The sequence below is a fragment of the Salmo salar genome, chromosome ssa14 (genome assembly GCF_905237065.1).
Source record: "Salmo salar chromosome ssa14, Ssal_v3.1, whole genome shotgun sequence".
Lineage (NCBI taxonomy): Eukaryota > Metazoa > Chordata > Actinopteri > Salmoniformes > Salmonidae > Salmo > Salmo salar.
In genome coordinates, this window is record NC_059455.1 from 91841926 (window position 1) to 91856134 (window position 14209).

A 14209-nucleotide genomic window follows, 5' to 3' on the forward strand; every position below is an offset into this window, starting at 1 on the left:
CAGACAGATTATTTCACTTATAATTCACTGTATCACAATTCCAGTGGGTCAGAAGTTTACATACACTAAGTTGACTGTGCCTTTAAACAGCTTGGAAAATTCCAGAAAATTATGTCATGGCTTTAGAAGCTTCTGATAGGCTAATTGACATAATTTGAGTCAATTGGAGGTGTACCTGTGGATGTATTTCAAGGCCTACCTTCAAACTCAGTGCCTCTTTGCTTGACATTATGGGAAAATCTAAAGAAATCAGCCAAGACCTCAGAAAAAAAATTGTAGACCTCCACAAGTCTGGTTCATCCTTGGGAGCAATTTCCAAACGCCTGAAGGTACCACGTTCATCTGTACAAACAATAGTACGCAAGTATAAACACCATGGGACCACGCAGCCGTCATACCGCTCAGGAAGGAGACGCGTTCTGTCTCCTAGAAGTGCAAATCAATCCCAGAACAACAGCAAAGGACCTTGTGAAGATGCTGGAGGAAACGGGTACAAAAGTATCTATATCCACAGTAAAACGAGTCCTATATTGACATAACCTGAAAGGTCGCTCAGCAAGGAAGAAGCCACTGCTCCAAAACCGCCATAAAAAAAAGCCAGACTACGGTTTGCAACTGCACATGGGGACAAAGATCGTACTTTTTGGAGAAATGTCCTCTGGTCTGAAGAAACAAAAATAGAATTGTTTGGCCATAATGACCATCGTTATGTTTGGAGGGAAAATGGGGACGCTTGCAAGCCAAAGAACACCATCCCAACCGTGAAGCACGGGGGTGGCAGCATCATGTTGTGGGGGTGCTTTGCTGCAGGAGGGACTGGTGCACTTCACAAAATAGATGGCATCATGAGGATGGAAAATTATGTGGATATATTGAAGCAACATCTCAAGACATCAGTCAGGAAGTTAAAGCTTGGTCACAAATGGGTCTTCCAAATGGACAATGACCCCAAGCATACTTCCAAAGTTGTGGCAAAATGGCTTAAGGACAACAAAGTCAAGGTATTGGAGTGGCCATCACAAAGCCCTGACCTCAATCCTATAGAACATTTGTGGGCAGAACTGAAAAAGTGTGTGCGAGCAAGGAGGCCTACAAACCTGACTCAGTTACACCAGCTCTGTCAGGAGGAATGGGCCAAAATTCACCCAACTTATTGTGGGAAGCTTGTGGAAGGCTACCCGAAACGTTTGACCCAAGTTAAACAATTTAAAGGCAATGCTACCACATACTAATTGAGTGTGTGTAAACTTCTGACCCACTGGGAATGTGATAAAATAAATAAAAGCTGAAATAAATCACTCTCTACTATTATTCTGACATTTTCACATTATTAAAATAAAGTGGTGATCCTAACTGACCTAAAACAGGGAATTTTTACTAGGATTAAATGTCAGGAATTGTGAAAAACTGAGTTTAAATGTATTTGGCTGAGGTGTATGTAAACTTCCGATTCACAGGTTAATATGTAACATGATCAACTGGGAAAGGGTAAGTTCTACTATTACAGGACTGAAGATTTATGACCGTCATTTGTGTTCTCTATAAATGCAAACGGACCTCTGGTAGCTTGACTTCCAGACACAGAAGGGTTGGTGCAAGTGGCCTAAAGAGCATCCTGTGTCCATGTCCTAAATCACACGCACATTACAATCATTCCCACTAAATACATCCAACTTCACATCTGGCTGTTGGTCTTTGGTCCAACACACATTTATTTTCTCCAGTAGGAACACACTGTTCTCTGGAAGCAGAGGGGAACCGGCCTGCTAGTCTCAAACAGCCGAGTAGTTGGTTTGTTTTTTTACAGATTTTTGTTGTCTCGTTTGAATTATGCATTTGTGTATTGTGAATATGTCTCTGTATGTGATGGGGTGAATGAACATGCTATGAACTGGTCACATCGGCGTTATAACGTAGAAGGGGGTTGACAAAAGCTCTGACGGAGCCCATTGGCTGAGCTGGGTGCGCTTGGCAGCAGGGCGGCTTTCTGATTGGCCCCGTGACATCCCCCCCCCTCCTCGGCGGCTGGCGACAGTCCGCAAGGTTTTGAGAGGTCTCCGGTCTGATGAGGAGCCATGTTCGTGTTGCCTGCATATGTGTCGTCTACCGCCACTGTTCTGATCGTTAAAGAGTCTTATTTAACCGACCGGGAACTGTAGCCCTGGTCACACGAGTCCGCGATGAAAAAAGGAGAGAGGTTTCGGAGGGCACAGGAAGCGCTGGCTGCGAGCTTCTCATAGGAGGATTCCAGACATCCGTGAATCAAATGCAAGTGAAGTTTTATAATGCTACTAGACTGCTAATGCTAGCTCACTAGTTGAGACGGACATGGCGTGTGAATATGCGGGTGTGGACTCAACAACATCCTGCATTTACGTAATGTTGCTAGCTAGCTATGCCTGGGCTCGGGGAAGTGCTATGTCGCCAGCTAAATTGACCTTTTGAGGACAGCAAGTGAGCTAACTCTCGCTAGTTAGCTAGGGGAAACAATTTTCACGCAACTGAGATACTTTAGTGACCTTTTCGTATTAGGTTAGGAGTAGCCAGCCGATCCGACCCGCTTGCTTTCAGCTGCACTAGGGTCGGACAGCCTTCCCATGTAGATTAAAAGACACAGCGCAGTTTGGCTCGGGAAACGTACCTCAACCCAGGGATGACAAATGTGTTGTACTACGAAGTGTCCCATGATCCCAACTCTTACACCGAGAAGATTGAACAACTGCTAGTTTCCGGGAAAACTTGTCCTTTTGGTTCTCATGTTAGATAGCAGAAGCCATTTTGGAATGGAAGACAGCCAATCAGCTCCTTTGTTGTTTAATACAGCAGTTTACTTAAAGCTGCAATATAACTTTTTGGGCGACCTAATTAAATTCACATAGAAATGTGAGTCATAGGCGCATCGCGGTGCTTGAGGCGTCACTACAGACCCGGGTTCGATCCCAGACTGTGTCACAACCAACCGGGAGTCCCATAGGGTGGCGCACAATTAGCCCAGTGTCTTCCGTGTTAGTGGAGGGTTTGGATGGGGGAGGGCTTTACTTGGCTCAACACGCTCTAGCGACTCCTTGTGGCGGCCAGGCACCAGCAGGCTGACTTCGGTCGGTGGAAACTGTTTCTCCTCCGTCACATTGGTGCGGGCGCTTCCTGCTTAAGCGGGAGGGTTTGGCAGGTCATGTTTTGTAAGACGCCTGACTCGACTTTCGCCTCTCCTGAGCCCGTTGGGGAGTTGCAGCGATTTAGACGAGATCGTAGTTGGATATGATGAAATTAGTGAGAAGGGGGGGGGGGTTATAGACCTTGTCATTCTCATTGAAAGCAGCGATAGATCTGTTCTATGTACACTTTCTATGCTTCCCGTGCTTAAGTTTAGTTTTTGCGTTTTGTACACCAGTTTCAAACTGCTGAAATATACAATATTTTTGTTTATGGAAAATATACAAGTGGACAGTTTATTAGGTACACCCATCTAATAAAGATTAAATAAAAAATCTAGTACCCAGAAAAGAGTGAATTCTTCGGTGAATGGACATGTTGGTCAATTGGTATCAAGGGACATAACTTGTGCAAGGAAAACATTCCCCACACCATAACACCACCGCCACCGGCCTGTACCGTTGACAACAGGCAGGATGGGGGCCATGGCCTCCTGCTGCTTATGCCAAATCCTGACTCTGCCATCAGCGTGCCTCAACAGGAACCAGGATTTGTCGGACCAGGCGTGCCCACTGGAGCCGCAGCTTCTTGTTTTTATCTGATGGGAACCCGGTGTGGTCGTCTGCTGCAAATAGCCCATCCGTGACAAGGACGGGCGAGGTGTGCGTTTCCAAGATGCTGTTCTGCACAGCACTGGTGTACTGTGCCGTTATTTTGTCTGTTTTTGTGGCCCTCCTGTTAGCTTGCACGATTCTTGACATTCTCCCACGACCTCTCAGTAACGAGCTGTTTTGACTCACAGGACTACCGCTGACTGGATGTTTTTTTGTTTGTCGCACCGTTATCTGTAAAACCCTCGACTCTGTCGTGTTTGAAAAGCCCAGGAGGCCGGCCATTTCTGAGATACTTGAACCGGTGCGCCTTCAGTCGACAATCATACCATGCTCAGAGTCTCTTAGGTCACTAGTTTTGCCCAATCTAATGTTAAATCGAGCAGTAACTGAATGCCTGTCTGCCTGCTTTAAATAGCAAGCCCTGGCCACGTGACTCACTGTGTGTAGGAGCGAACCATTTTCGTTTACCTAATAAACTGGCCACTGAGTGTATTTCAGAGGGTAAAGATGGTACAATGATTCTCGATACAATGACTGCTTGTTTTGTCTCACAAACTGAAATTCAGTGAACAAGTAGAATTTTAACAACCAGGAAATTGAATGATTTCTGCATATTACGTTTACATGTGCATTTCGCAGGCGCCAAGGGCACAGACCTATTTTTCAACTAGTCGGCTTGGGGATTCAAACCAGCGACCTTTCGTTTACTTACCCAGGCTACCTGCCACCGTTTTCGGTCTAACATTTGGGATAATGATACAATTCGAAGTACAATGCGTTTCTCGTCCCTGGATTGAAGTATATTTTGGAGCCGTATAACGTTCCTGCTCTGCCATGTCTTAATGTACACAAGAAGCCTGTCCGACCCTAGTGCAGCTGTAAGCAAGCGAGTCGGATTTGCTGGCTAGAGTCTGAGGTTCAGGTTAGGAAAAGGGGTTAGCAAAAATGCTCTCCTAACCTGCTACAGAAATCACTTTGTATTGAAATGGCGTGAAGAGTCCCAGTTAGCTAGGTAGCTAGTTATTAGTGGTGGAGGGTTTAGCTAGCTAACTTTGAGCAAAAGGTTATTTAGCATGCTGTTATTCCACAAGTCATGATGGTTGTGGATTCTGTTGTTAGCTTAGCCTGCTAACTTTACCTAGCTAGCTAGTCTGGTTGTTGGCTTCATATCAATCCAGATTGCTACTTTCACTTGCAGCCATATTATGGCGAGATATCGGGCTAGTGCGGCATGCTATCAATTCGCCTTTATTCGATCTTCAGTTAGCTACTATAGCTAGTTAGCAACAATAGCTAGTTATCTGAAAGCTACTAACTAGCTTCTTAGCCAACCACCAGTAGCTTACAGTTATTTAGCCCGTAGTGGCCAATGCAACAACAACTAGCTAGTTACCGTAGCTAGCTAACTTTCTCTTCATCGTCTCCAGTCCACCAGCAGTGGTTTATTAGCCTGCTAGCTGCTGTCCCGTCCCCGGAGACAAATCTGGCGGCCCTTCGGCTAGGGGCGGAGGAGAAGGAGCTGGGGGCCATGGCCTGGGTGCTGAAGATGGACCATGCCACCATCGAGTCAGGGCTGGTACACGACTTTGATGCCAGTCTGTCGGGCATCGGGCAGGAGCTGGGGGCTGGCGCATACAGTATGAGGTTAGAAAGCCTGCTTGATATACAATACATACACAACTAGTTATATATCAGTGTGTCTGAACAGGAGATGGAAGGTACAAACTCTTTTAACTGTTTTTCCTCCTAAACCCCTGGCAGGGACGCACACACACACACACACACACACACTGCATCCAGCTGCATTACAGTCATGTATGTGGAATCCCCTCTGTGTGGTATTGTCAGTCTGTGTTGTTGTTCTTTGTTTTGGAGTGTGTAGGGATGGTGGGGGCTGTCACAGCAGGTTTCCACGGAGGACAGAGGGCTTTAATAGTCTACCAGACACATAAAGGGTGTATCAGCAGAATGCATGGTACATAAACCCTGTAAGCACAGCCCAGGCAGGGAGTGGGGATCAGCTCTCCCCTACCCCTCCGTCTCTGGGACATTGCTGTAAGGCATCCAGTTTAACCTAATTCTCCTAATCTGCTATGAAAAGTCAAACCTGCTGTTAATGTGACAAAGGCTGGATCTCTTCTAGCCATAACTGTCTCTCTGGGTGGATCAGTGGCACGTCTCGGAGTGATGACATCGTGTGGTGGAACTGTGGGGTTGCTATGGCAGCAATCAGCTGGGATGCTCAAAGTGGGGTTTGTAGCTGTACCAGTCATATCCTCCACTATGGAACAGTCCGGAACAAACATCTCTTACTGTGACACCACCCTCACTGTCACCGCAACAGCTCCCTAAGTGTAAGAGTGTAAGAGTGTGTGTGCGTGTGTGTGTGTGTGTATCGGTCTTCCCCACAGATGTTTGTGTCAGGGATGTTGTGTTTCTGTGGGATAAGAGTTCCCAGCACTGTCAGCTGTCTCATCAGGATCCTGTGTGTGTCCCATGTCTAGAGAGCAGCTGTGGTGCTCCGTAAGAACAGAATGTCTCAGCCAGTGGCGCTGGCTCCTCGTGTGTCAGGAAGCAAGGGTTTATTCATTACGCCGATTCTGTTACAAAACGTTTAGTCCGTTACAAAACACTTTTCTTTTTTTTGTTCACAGGAAACCGTTTACTACCAAATGCTCTTCATCCTCACGTAAAAGCTGTTGGGTTCTTGAATGGAAGTTGTATTTTAATTGTCGTTTCCACGTGTTTCCATTCCAATAATCTGAACGGTCACAAGCTGCATATCTATAAATGATTGATTCTTCCAGACTCTAAAGGGGAACGAAGTCCCCAGGGTTCCTTCCAACTTCTTCCAGACTCTTTTTTTTAAAGAAACACGACTGAACTACAACCTTGTGTTTACGAACAAAATGGAACTCAACAGCATTTGGAGTAAAAATGTTCTGTTGCAAAACGTTTTGCAACAGAATCGGAGTTATGAATACACCCCGCTGAAGTTTCTTTGGTAGCAGTGCAGAGTGGGGCAGTGGCCCTGTGACTGGCATGCCATGCAGGGGCCATGCAGGGGCCATCAGGGCTGGGTTAGGGTGGGACAGGGACAATAAGCAGCTGTGTTGATAAGACGGTCTGTTCTTATAGTTCTACAATTACTACTTCTTTCCCTACCTTTGTTCCATATTTACTTACATTTACATTTACGTCATTTAGCAGACGCTCTTATCCAGAGCGACTTACAAATTGGTGCATTCACCTTATGATATCCAGTGGAACAACCACTTTACAATAGTACATCTATATTTTTTTTTGGGGGGGGGTTAGAAGGATTACTTTATCCTATCCCAGGTATTCCTTAAAGAGGTGGGGTTTCAGGTGTCTCCGGAAGGTGGTGATTGACTCCGCTGTCCTGGCGTCGTGAGGGAGCTTGTTCCACCATTGGGGTGCCAGAGCAGCGAACAGTTTTGACTGGGCTGAGCGGGAACTGTGCTTCCTCAGAGGTAGGGGGGCCAGCAGGCCAGTGGTGGATGAACGCAGTGCCCTTGTTTGGGTGTAGGGACTGATCAGAGCCTGAAGGTACGGAGGTGCCGTTCCCTTCACAGCTCCGTAGGCAATCACCATGGTACTTCCCCCTGTCATTCATCTGATTGGTGGAAGCTATTCACCTATCAAACACAGGATTCTACAGCTTGACTTGACCTTAGAGCGTTTTATGAACCTGGTCTTCAGACTGCCGACTCTTTCCAACGTGAACTCAATTAACCTGAACCGTTCCAGGGAGCATGACCACATTCCTTCTATTGGCATGTAGGACACACACACACACACACCTCTGCCACAACCGCTACTGCCAGGGTCTGTTAGGGTGAGCTGAGGACAGTGTCTGGAGCTGCTGCCAAGTGTGTGCGTGCGTGCGTGCGTGCGTGCGTGTGTGCGTGCGTGTGTGTGTGTGTGTGTGTGTGCTGTCTTCCTCACCCCAATGCTTTTCTCTTTGTGTGTCTGTCCAGTGATGTGCTGGCCCTGCCCATCTTTAAACAGGAGGTCTCCAGTCTAACTTCAGACGGTGAGAGCAGCGGTCTGAACCCTCCCTTCCAGTATGTTCTCTGTGCTGCCACCTCCCCTGCTGTCAAACTACACGACGAGACGCTCACCTACCTGAACCAAGGTGACTTAGTCCTGTCATGGAGACCTGTCTTAACAATGCGCTATATATATATACACACACACACAGTAATGCTGAGCAGTGTTCTCTCAACAGCAATAAGGGATGTTGGTATGTTTTCAAACAGCAGAGATACTCAATCACTGACTTCCTCCTCTTTACTCTCTCTCCCCCTCGCTGTCTCTCTCTCTCCCCTCGCTGTCTCTCTCTCCCCACGCTCTCCCCCCCTCGCTGTCCCCCCCTCGCTGTCTCCCCCTCGCTGTCTCTCTCTCCCCTCGCTCTCTCTCCCCCTCGCTCTCCCCCCTCGCTCTCCCCCCTCGCTGTCTCTCTCTCCCCTCGCTCTCTCTCTCCCCTCGCTCTCTCTCTCCCTCGCTCTCTCTCTCTCCCTCGCTTCTCTCTCTCTCCCTCGCTCTCTCTCCCCCTCGCTGTCTCTCTCTCCCCTCGCTCTCTCTCCCCCTCGCTCTCTCTCCCCTCGCTCTCTCTCACCCCTCGCTCTGTCTCTCTCTCCCCTCGCTCTCTCCCCCTCGCTCTCTCTCCCCCTCGCTCCTCTCCCCCCTGCTCTCTCTCTCCCCCCTCGCTCTCTCTCCCCCCTCGCTCTCTCTCTCCCTCGCTGTCTCTCTCTCCCCTCGCTCTCTCTCCCCCCTCGCTGTCTCTCTCTCCCCCTCGCTTCGCCTCTCTCTCCCCCCTCGCTGTCTCCCCCCTCGCTCTCTCCCCCCTCGCTGTCTCTCTCCCCTCGTCTCTCTCCCCTCGCTGGCTCTCTCTCCCTCGCTGTCTCTCTCCCCTCGCTGTCTCTCTCCCCCCTCGCTGTCTCCCCCTCGCTGTCTCTCTCCCCCTCGCTGTCTCTCTCTCCCCTCGCTTGTCTCTCTCTTCCCCCCTCGCTGTCTCTCTCCCCCTCGCTCTCTCTCCCCCTCGCTTGTCTCTCTCTCCCCTCGCTCTCTCTCCCCCTCGCTCTCTCCCCCCTCGCTCTCTCTCTCCCCTCGCTCTCCCCCTCGCTGTCTCTCTCTCCCTCGCTCTCTCTCCCCCTCGCTTCTCTCTCTCCCCCTCGCTCTCTCTCCCCCCTCGCTCTCTCTCCCCTCGCTGTCTCTCTCTCCTCGCTCTCTCCCCCTCGCTCTCTCTCTCCCCCCTCGCTCTCTCCCCCTCGCTGTCTCTCTCCCCCTCGCTCTCTCTCCCCCCCCTCGCTCTCTCCCCTCGCTCTCTCACCCCTCGCTGTCTCTCTCCCCCCCCTCGCTCTCCCCCCTCGCTCTCTCCCCTCGCTCTCTTTTCCCCCTCGCTCTCTCTCCCCCCTCGCTCTCTCCCCCCTCGCTCTCTCTCCCCTCGCTCTCTCTCCCCCTCGCTGTCTCTCTCCGCCCCTCGCTCTCTCCCCCCCTCGCTGTCTCTCTCCCCCCTCGCTGTCTCTCTCCCCCCTCGCTGTCTCTCTCCCCCTCGCTTGTCTCTCTCCCCCCTCGCTGGCTCTCTCCCCCCCTCGCTGTCTCTCTCCCCTCGCTTGGCTCTCTCCCCTCGCTGGCTCTCTCCCCTCGCTGGCTCTCTCCCCTCGCTTGTCTCTCTCCCCTCGGCTGTCTCTCTCCCCCTCGCTGTCTCTCTCCCCCTCGCTGTCTCTCTCCCCCTCGCTGTCTCTCTCCCCCTCGCTTGTCTCTCTCCCCCCTCGCTGTCTCTCTCCCCTCGCTGTCTCTCCCCTCGCTGTCTCTCCCCCTCGCGTCTCTCCCCCTCGCTTGTCTCTCCCTCGCTGTCTCTCCCCCTCGCTGTCTCTCCCCTCGCTTGTCTCTCCCCCTCGCTGTCTCTCCCCCTCGCTGTCTCTCCCCCTCGCTGTCTCTCTCTCCCCCTCGCTGTCTCTCTCTCCCCCCTCGCTGTCTCTCTCTCTCCCCCTCGCTTGTCTCTCCCCCTCCCCCTCGCTGTCTCTCCCCCTCGCTGTCTCTCCCCCTCGCTGTCTCTCCCCCTCGCTGTCTCTCTCCCCTCGCTTGTCTCTCTCTCCCCCTCGCTGTCTCTCCCCTCGCTTCTCTCCCCCTCGCTCTCTCCCCTCGCTCTCTCCCCCTCGCTTGTCTCTCTCTCCCCCCTCGCTTGTCTCTCTCTCCCCCCTCGCTTGTCTCGCTCTCCCCCCTCGCTGTCTCGCTCTCCCCTCGCTTGTCTCTCCCCTCGCTGTCTCTCTCTCTCGCTGTCTCTCTCTCCCCCCTCGCTGTTTCTCTCTCTCCCCCCTCGCTTGTCTCTCCCCCTCGCTTGTTCTCTCTCTCCCCCTCGCTGTCTCTCCCCCTCGCTGTCTCTCTCTCTCCCCCTCGCTGTCTCTCCCCCTCGCTTGTCTCTCTCTCTCCCCTCGCTTGTCTCTCCCCCTCGCTGTCTCTCTCTCCCCCTCGCTCTCTCTCCCCTCGCTGTCTCTCCCCCTCGCTGCTCTCCCCCTCGCTGTCTCTCCCCCTCGCTTGTCTCTCCCCTCGCTGTCTCTCCCCTCGCTGTCTCTCCCCCTCGCTGTCTCTCTCTCTCCCCTCGCTGTCTCTCTCTCTCCCCCTCGCTTGTCTCTCTCTCTCGCTGTCTCTCCCCTCGCTGTCTCTCCCCTCGCTGTCTCTCCCCCTCGCTGTCTCCCCTCGCTTGTCTCTCCCCCTCGCTGTCTCTCCCCTCGCTTGTCTCTCTCTCTCCCCCTCGCTGTCTCTCTCTCTCCCCTCGCTGTCTCTCTCTCTCCCCCTCGCTGTCTCTCTCTCTCCCCCTCGCTTGTCTCTCTCTCCCCCCTCGCTGTCTCTCTCTCTCCCCCTCGCTGTCTCTCTCTCCCCTCGCTGTCTCTCTCTCCCCTCGCTGTCTCTCTCCCCTCGCTTGTCTCTCTCTCCCCTCGCTGTCTCTCCCCTCGCTGTCTCTCCCCTCGCTGTCTCTCCCCTCGCTGTCTCTCTCTCTCCTCGCTTGTCTCTCCCTCGCTGTCTCCCCCCTCGCTGTCTCCCCCTCGCTGTCTCTCTCTCCCCCTCGCTTGTCTCTCTCTCCCCTCGCTGTCTCGCTCTCCCCCTCGCTTGTCTCTCTCTCCCCCCTCGCTGTCTCTCTCTCCCCCTCGCTCTCTCTCTCCCCCTCGCTGTCTCTCCCCCTCGCTGTCTCTCTCTCTCGCTGTCTCTCTCTCTCCCCCCTCGCTGTTTCTCTCTCTCCCCCTCGCTTGTCTCTCCCCCCTCGCTGTCTCTCCCCTCGCTTGTCTCTCCCCCTCGCTGTCTCTCTCTCCCCTCGCTGTCTCTCTCTCTCCCCCCTCGCTGTCTCTCTCTCTCCCCCTCGCTGTCTCTCCCCTCGCTGTCTCTCCCCCTCGCTTGTCTCTCCCCCTCGCTTGTCTCTCTCTCCCCCCTCGCTGTCTCTCCCCTCGCTGTCTCTCTCTCTCCCCCTCGCTGTCTCTCTCTCCCCTCGCTTCTCTCTCCCCCCTCGCTCTCCCCCTCGCTCTCCCCCTCGCTGTCTCTCTCCCCTCGCTCTCTCTCCCCCCTCGCTCTCTCTCCCCCTCGCTCTCTCCCCTCGCTTGTCTCTCTCTCCCCTCGCTCTCTCTCTCCCCCTCGCTCTCTCTCTCCCCCTCGTTCTCTCTCCCCTCGCTCTCTCACCCCTCGCTGTCTCTCTCTCCCTCGCTTCTCCCCCTCGCTCTCTCCCCTCGCTGTCTCTCTCTCCCCTCGCTCTCTCTCCCTCGCTCTCCCCTCGCTCTCTCCCCCTCGCTCTCTCACCCCCTCGCTTGTCTCTCTCCCCCTCGCTCTCTCTCCCCCTCCTCGCTCTCCCCCTCGCTCTCTCTCCCCCTCGCTCTCTCTCCCCTCGCTCTCTCTCTCTCCCCCTCGCTGTCTCTCTCCGCCTCGCTCTCTCTCCCCTCGGCTGTCTCTCTCCCCCCCTCGCTGTCTCTCCCCCCTCGCTGTCTCCTCTCTCCCCTCGCTGTCTCTCTCCCCTCGCTGGCTCTCTCCCCTCGCTGGCTCTCTCCCCTCGCTGTCTCTCTCCCCCTCGCTGTCTCTCTCCCCTCGCTGTCCCCCCTCGCTGTCTCCCCCCTCGCTGTCTCTCTCTCCCCTCGCTGTCTCTCTCTCCTCGCTCGCTCTCCCCCCTCGCTGTCTCTCTCTCCCCTCGCTCTCTCTCCCCCTCGCTCTCTCCCCCCCTCGCTCTCTCTCCCCCTCGCTCTCTCTCCCCCCTCGCTCTCCCCTCGCTTGTCTCTCTCTCCCTCGCTGTCTCTCTCTCCCCTCGCTTCTCTCCCCCTCGCTCTCTCTCCCCTCGCTCTCTCTCCCCCTCGCTTCTCTCACCCCTCGCTTGTCTCTCTCCCCTCGCTCTCTCTCCCCTCGCTCTCCCCCCTCGCTTGTCTCTCTCCCTCGGCTCTCTCTCCCCTCGCTCTCCCCCTCGCTCTCTCACCCCTCGCTGTCTCTCTCCCCTCCTCGCTCTCCCCTCGCTCTCTTTCCCCCCCCCTCGCTCTCTTTTCCCCTCGCTCTCTCTCCCCCCCTCGCTCTCTCTCCCCCTCGCTCTCTCTCTCCCCTCGCTCTCTCTCCCCCTCGCTGTCTCTCTCCGCCCCTCGCTCTCTCTCCCCTCGCCTGTCTCTCTCCCCCTCGCTGTCTCTCTCCCCCTCGCTGTCTCTCTCCCCCTCGCTGTCTCTCTCTCCCCTCGCTGTCTCTCTCCCCCTCGCTGGCTCTCTCCCCTCGCTGTCTCTCTCCCCCTCGCTGGCTCTCTCCCCTCGCTGTCTCTCTCCCCTCGCTGTCTCTCTCCCCTCGCTGTCTCTCCCCCCTCGCTGTCTCTCTCCCCCTCGCTGTCTCTCTCCCCCTCGCTGTCTCTCTCCCCCCTCGCTGTCTCTCTCCCCCTCGCTTGTCTCTCTCCCCCTCGCTGTCTCTCCCCCCTCGCTTGTCTCTCCTCCCCCTCGCTGTCTCTCCCCTCGCTTGTCTCTCCCCCTCGCTGTCTCTCCCCCTCGCTGTCTCTCCCCCTCGCTGTCTCTCCCCCCTCGCTGTCTCTCCCCCTCGCTGTCTCTCCCCCTCGCTTGTCTCTCTCTCCCCCTCGCTGTCTCTCTCTCTCCCCCCTCGCTGTCTCTCTCTCTCCCCTCGCTGTCTCTCCCCCTCGCTTGTCTCTCCCCTCGCTGTCTCTCCCCTCGCTGTCTCTCTCCCCCTCGCTTGTCTCTCTCTCCCCTCGCTGTCTCTCCCTCGCTCTCTCCCTCGCTCTCTCCCCCTCGCTCTCTCCCCCTCGCTCTCTCTCTCCCCCTCGCTGTCTCTCTCTCCCCCCCTCGCTGTCTCTCTCTCCCCCCTCGCTGTCTCGCTCTCCCCCTCGCTGTCTCGCTCTCCCCTCGCTGTCTCTCTCTCTCGCTTGTCTCTCTCTCTCCCCTCGCTGTTTCTCTCTCTCCCCTCGCTGTCTCTCCCCTCGCTTGTCTCTCTCTCTCCCCCCTCGCTGTCTCTCCCCCTCGCTGTCTCTCTCTCTCCCCCCTCGCTGTCTCTCCCCCCTCGCTGTCTCTCTCTCCCCCCTCGCTGTCTCTCCCCCTCGCTGTCTCTCTCTCCCCCTCGCTCTCTCTCCCCCTCGCTGTCTCTCCCCCTCGCTGTCTCTTCCCCTCGCTCTCCCCCTCGCTCTCTCCCCTCGCTCTCTCCCCCTCGCTGTCTCTCTCTCCCCCTCGCTGTCTCTCTCTCCCCCCTCGCTGTCTCGCTCTCCCCCTCGCTCTCTCGCTCTCCCCCTCGCTGTCTCTCTCTCTCGCTGTCTCTCTCTCTCCCCCCTCGCTGTTTCTCTCTCTCTCCCCTCGCTGTCTCTCCCCCCTCGCTGTCTCTCTCTCTCCCCCTCGCTGTCTCTCCCCCTCGCTGTCTCTCTCTCTCCCCCCTCGCTGTCTCTCCCCCTCGCTGTCTCTCTCTCTCCCCCCTCGCTGTCTCTCCCCCCTCGCTGTCTCTCTCTCCCCCCTCGCTCTCTCTCCCCCTCGCTGTCTCTCCCCTCGCTGTCTCTCCCCCTCGCTTGTCTCTCCCCTCGCTTGTCTCTCCCCCTCGCTGTCTCTCCCCCTCGCTTGTCTCTCCCCCTCGCTGTCTCTCTCTCTCCCCTCGCTTGTCTCTCTCTCTCCCCCCTCGCTGTCTCTCTCTCTCGCTGTCTCTCCCCCTCGCTGTCTCTCCCCTCGCTGTCTCTCCCCCTCGCTGTCTCTCCCCTCGCTTGTCTCTCCCCCTCGCTGTCTCTCCCCTCGCTTCCCCCCTCGCTGTCTCTCCCCCCTCGCTTGTCTCTCTCTCTCCCCCCTCGCTGTCTCTCTCTCCCCCCCCTCGCTGTCTCTCTCTCTCCCCCCTCGCTGTCTCTCTCTCTCCCCCTCGCTGTCTCTCTCTCTCCCCCCTCGCTTGTCTCTCTCCCCTCGCTGTCTCTCTCTCCCCCTCGCTGT

General features: G+C 55.1%; 1 protein-coding gene across 4 annotated transcripts in view; it reads left to right on the top strand.

Moving 5' to 3' along the window:
* Positions 1–1416: 1416 nt before the first annotated feature.
* LOC106595386 (upstream-binding protein 1) overlaps positions 1417–14209 on the top strand; it is a 33551-nt gene continuing 20758 nt past the window's right edge. For 2 of the 4 annotated variants that reach the window (XM_045695010.1, XM_045695009.1), the window contains exons 1-3: positions 1417–2268; positions 5195–5411; positions 7769–7926. In XM_045695010.1, coding sequence (XP_045550966.1) covers positions 5296–5411; positions 7769–7926 — 274 coding nt within the window. In that variant the 5' untranslated portion in view covers positions 1417–2268; positions 5195–5295. Of the gene's footprint in view, positions 2269–5194; positions 5412–7768; positions 7927–14209 lie in introns of those variants that run through there. The other 2 variants (XM_045695008.1, XM_045695011.1) reach the window with 2 other exon arrangements.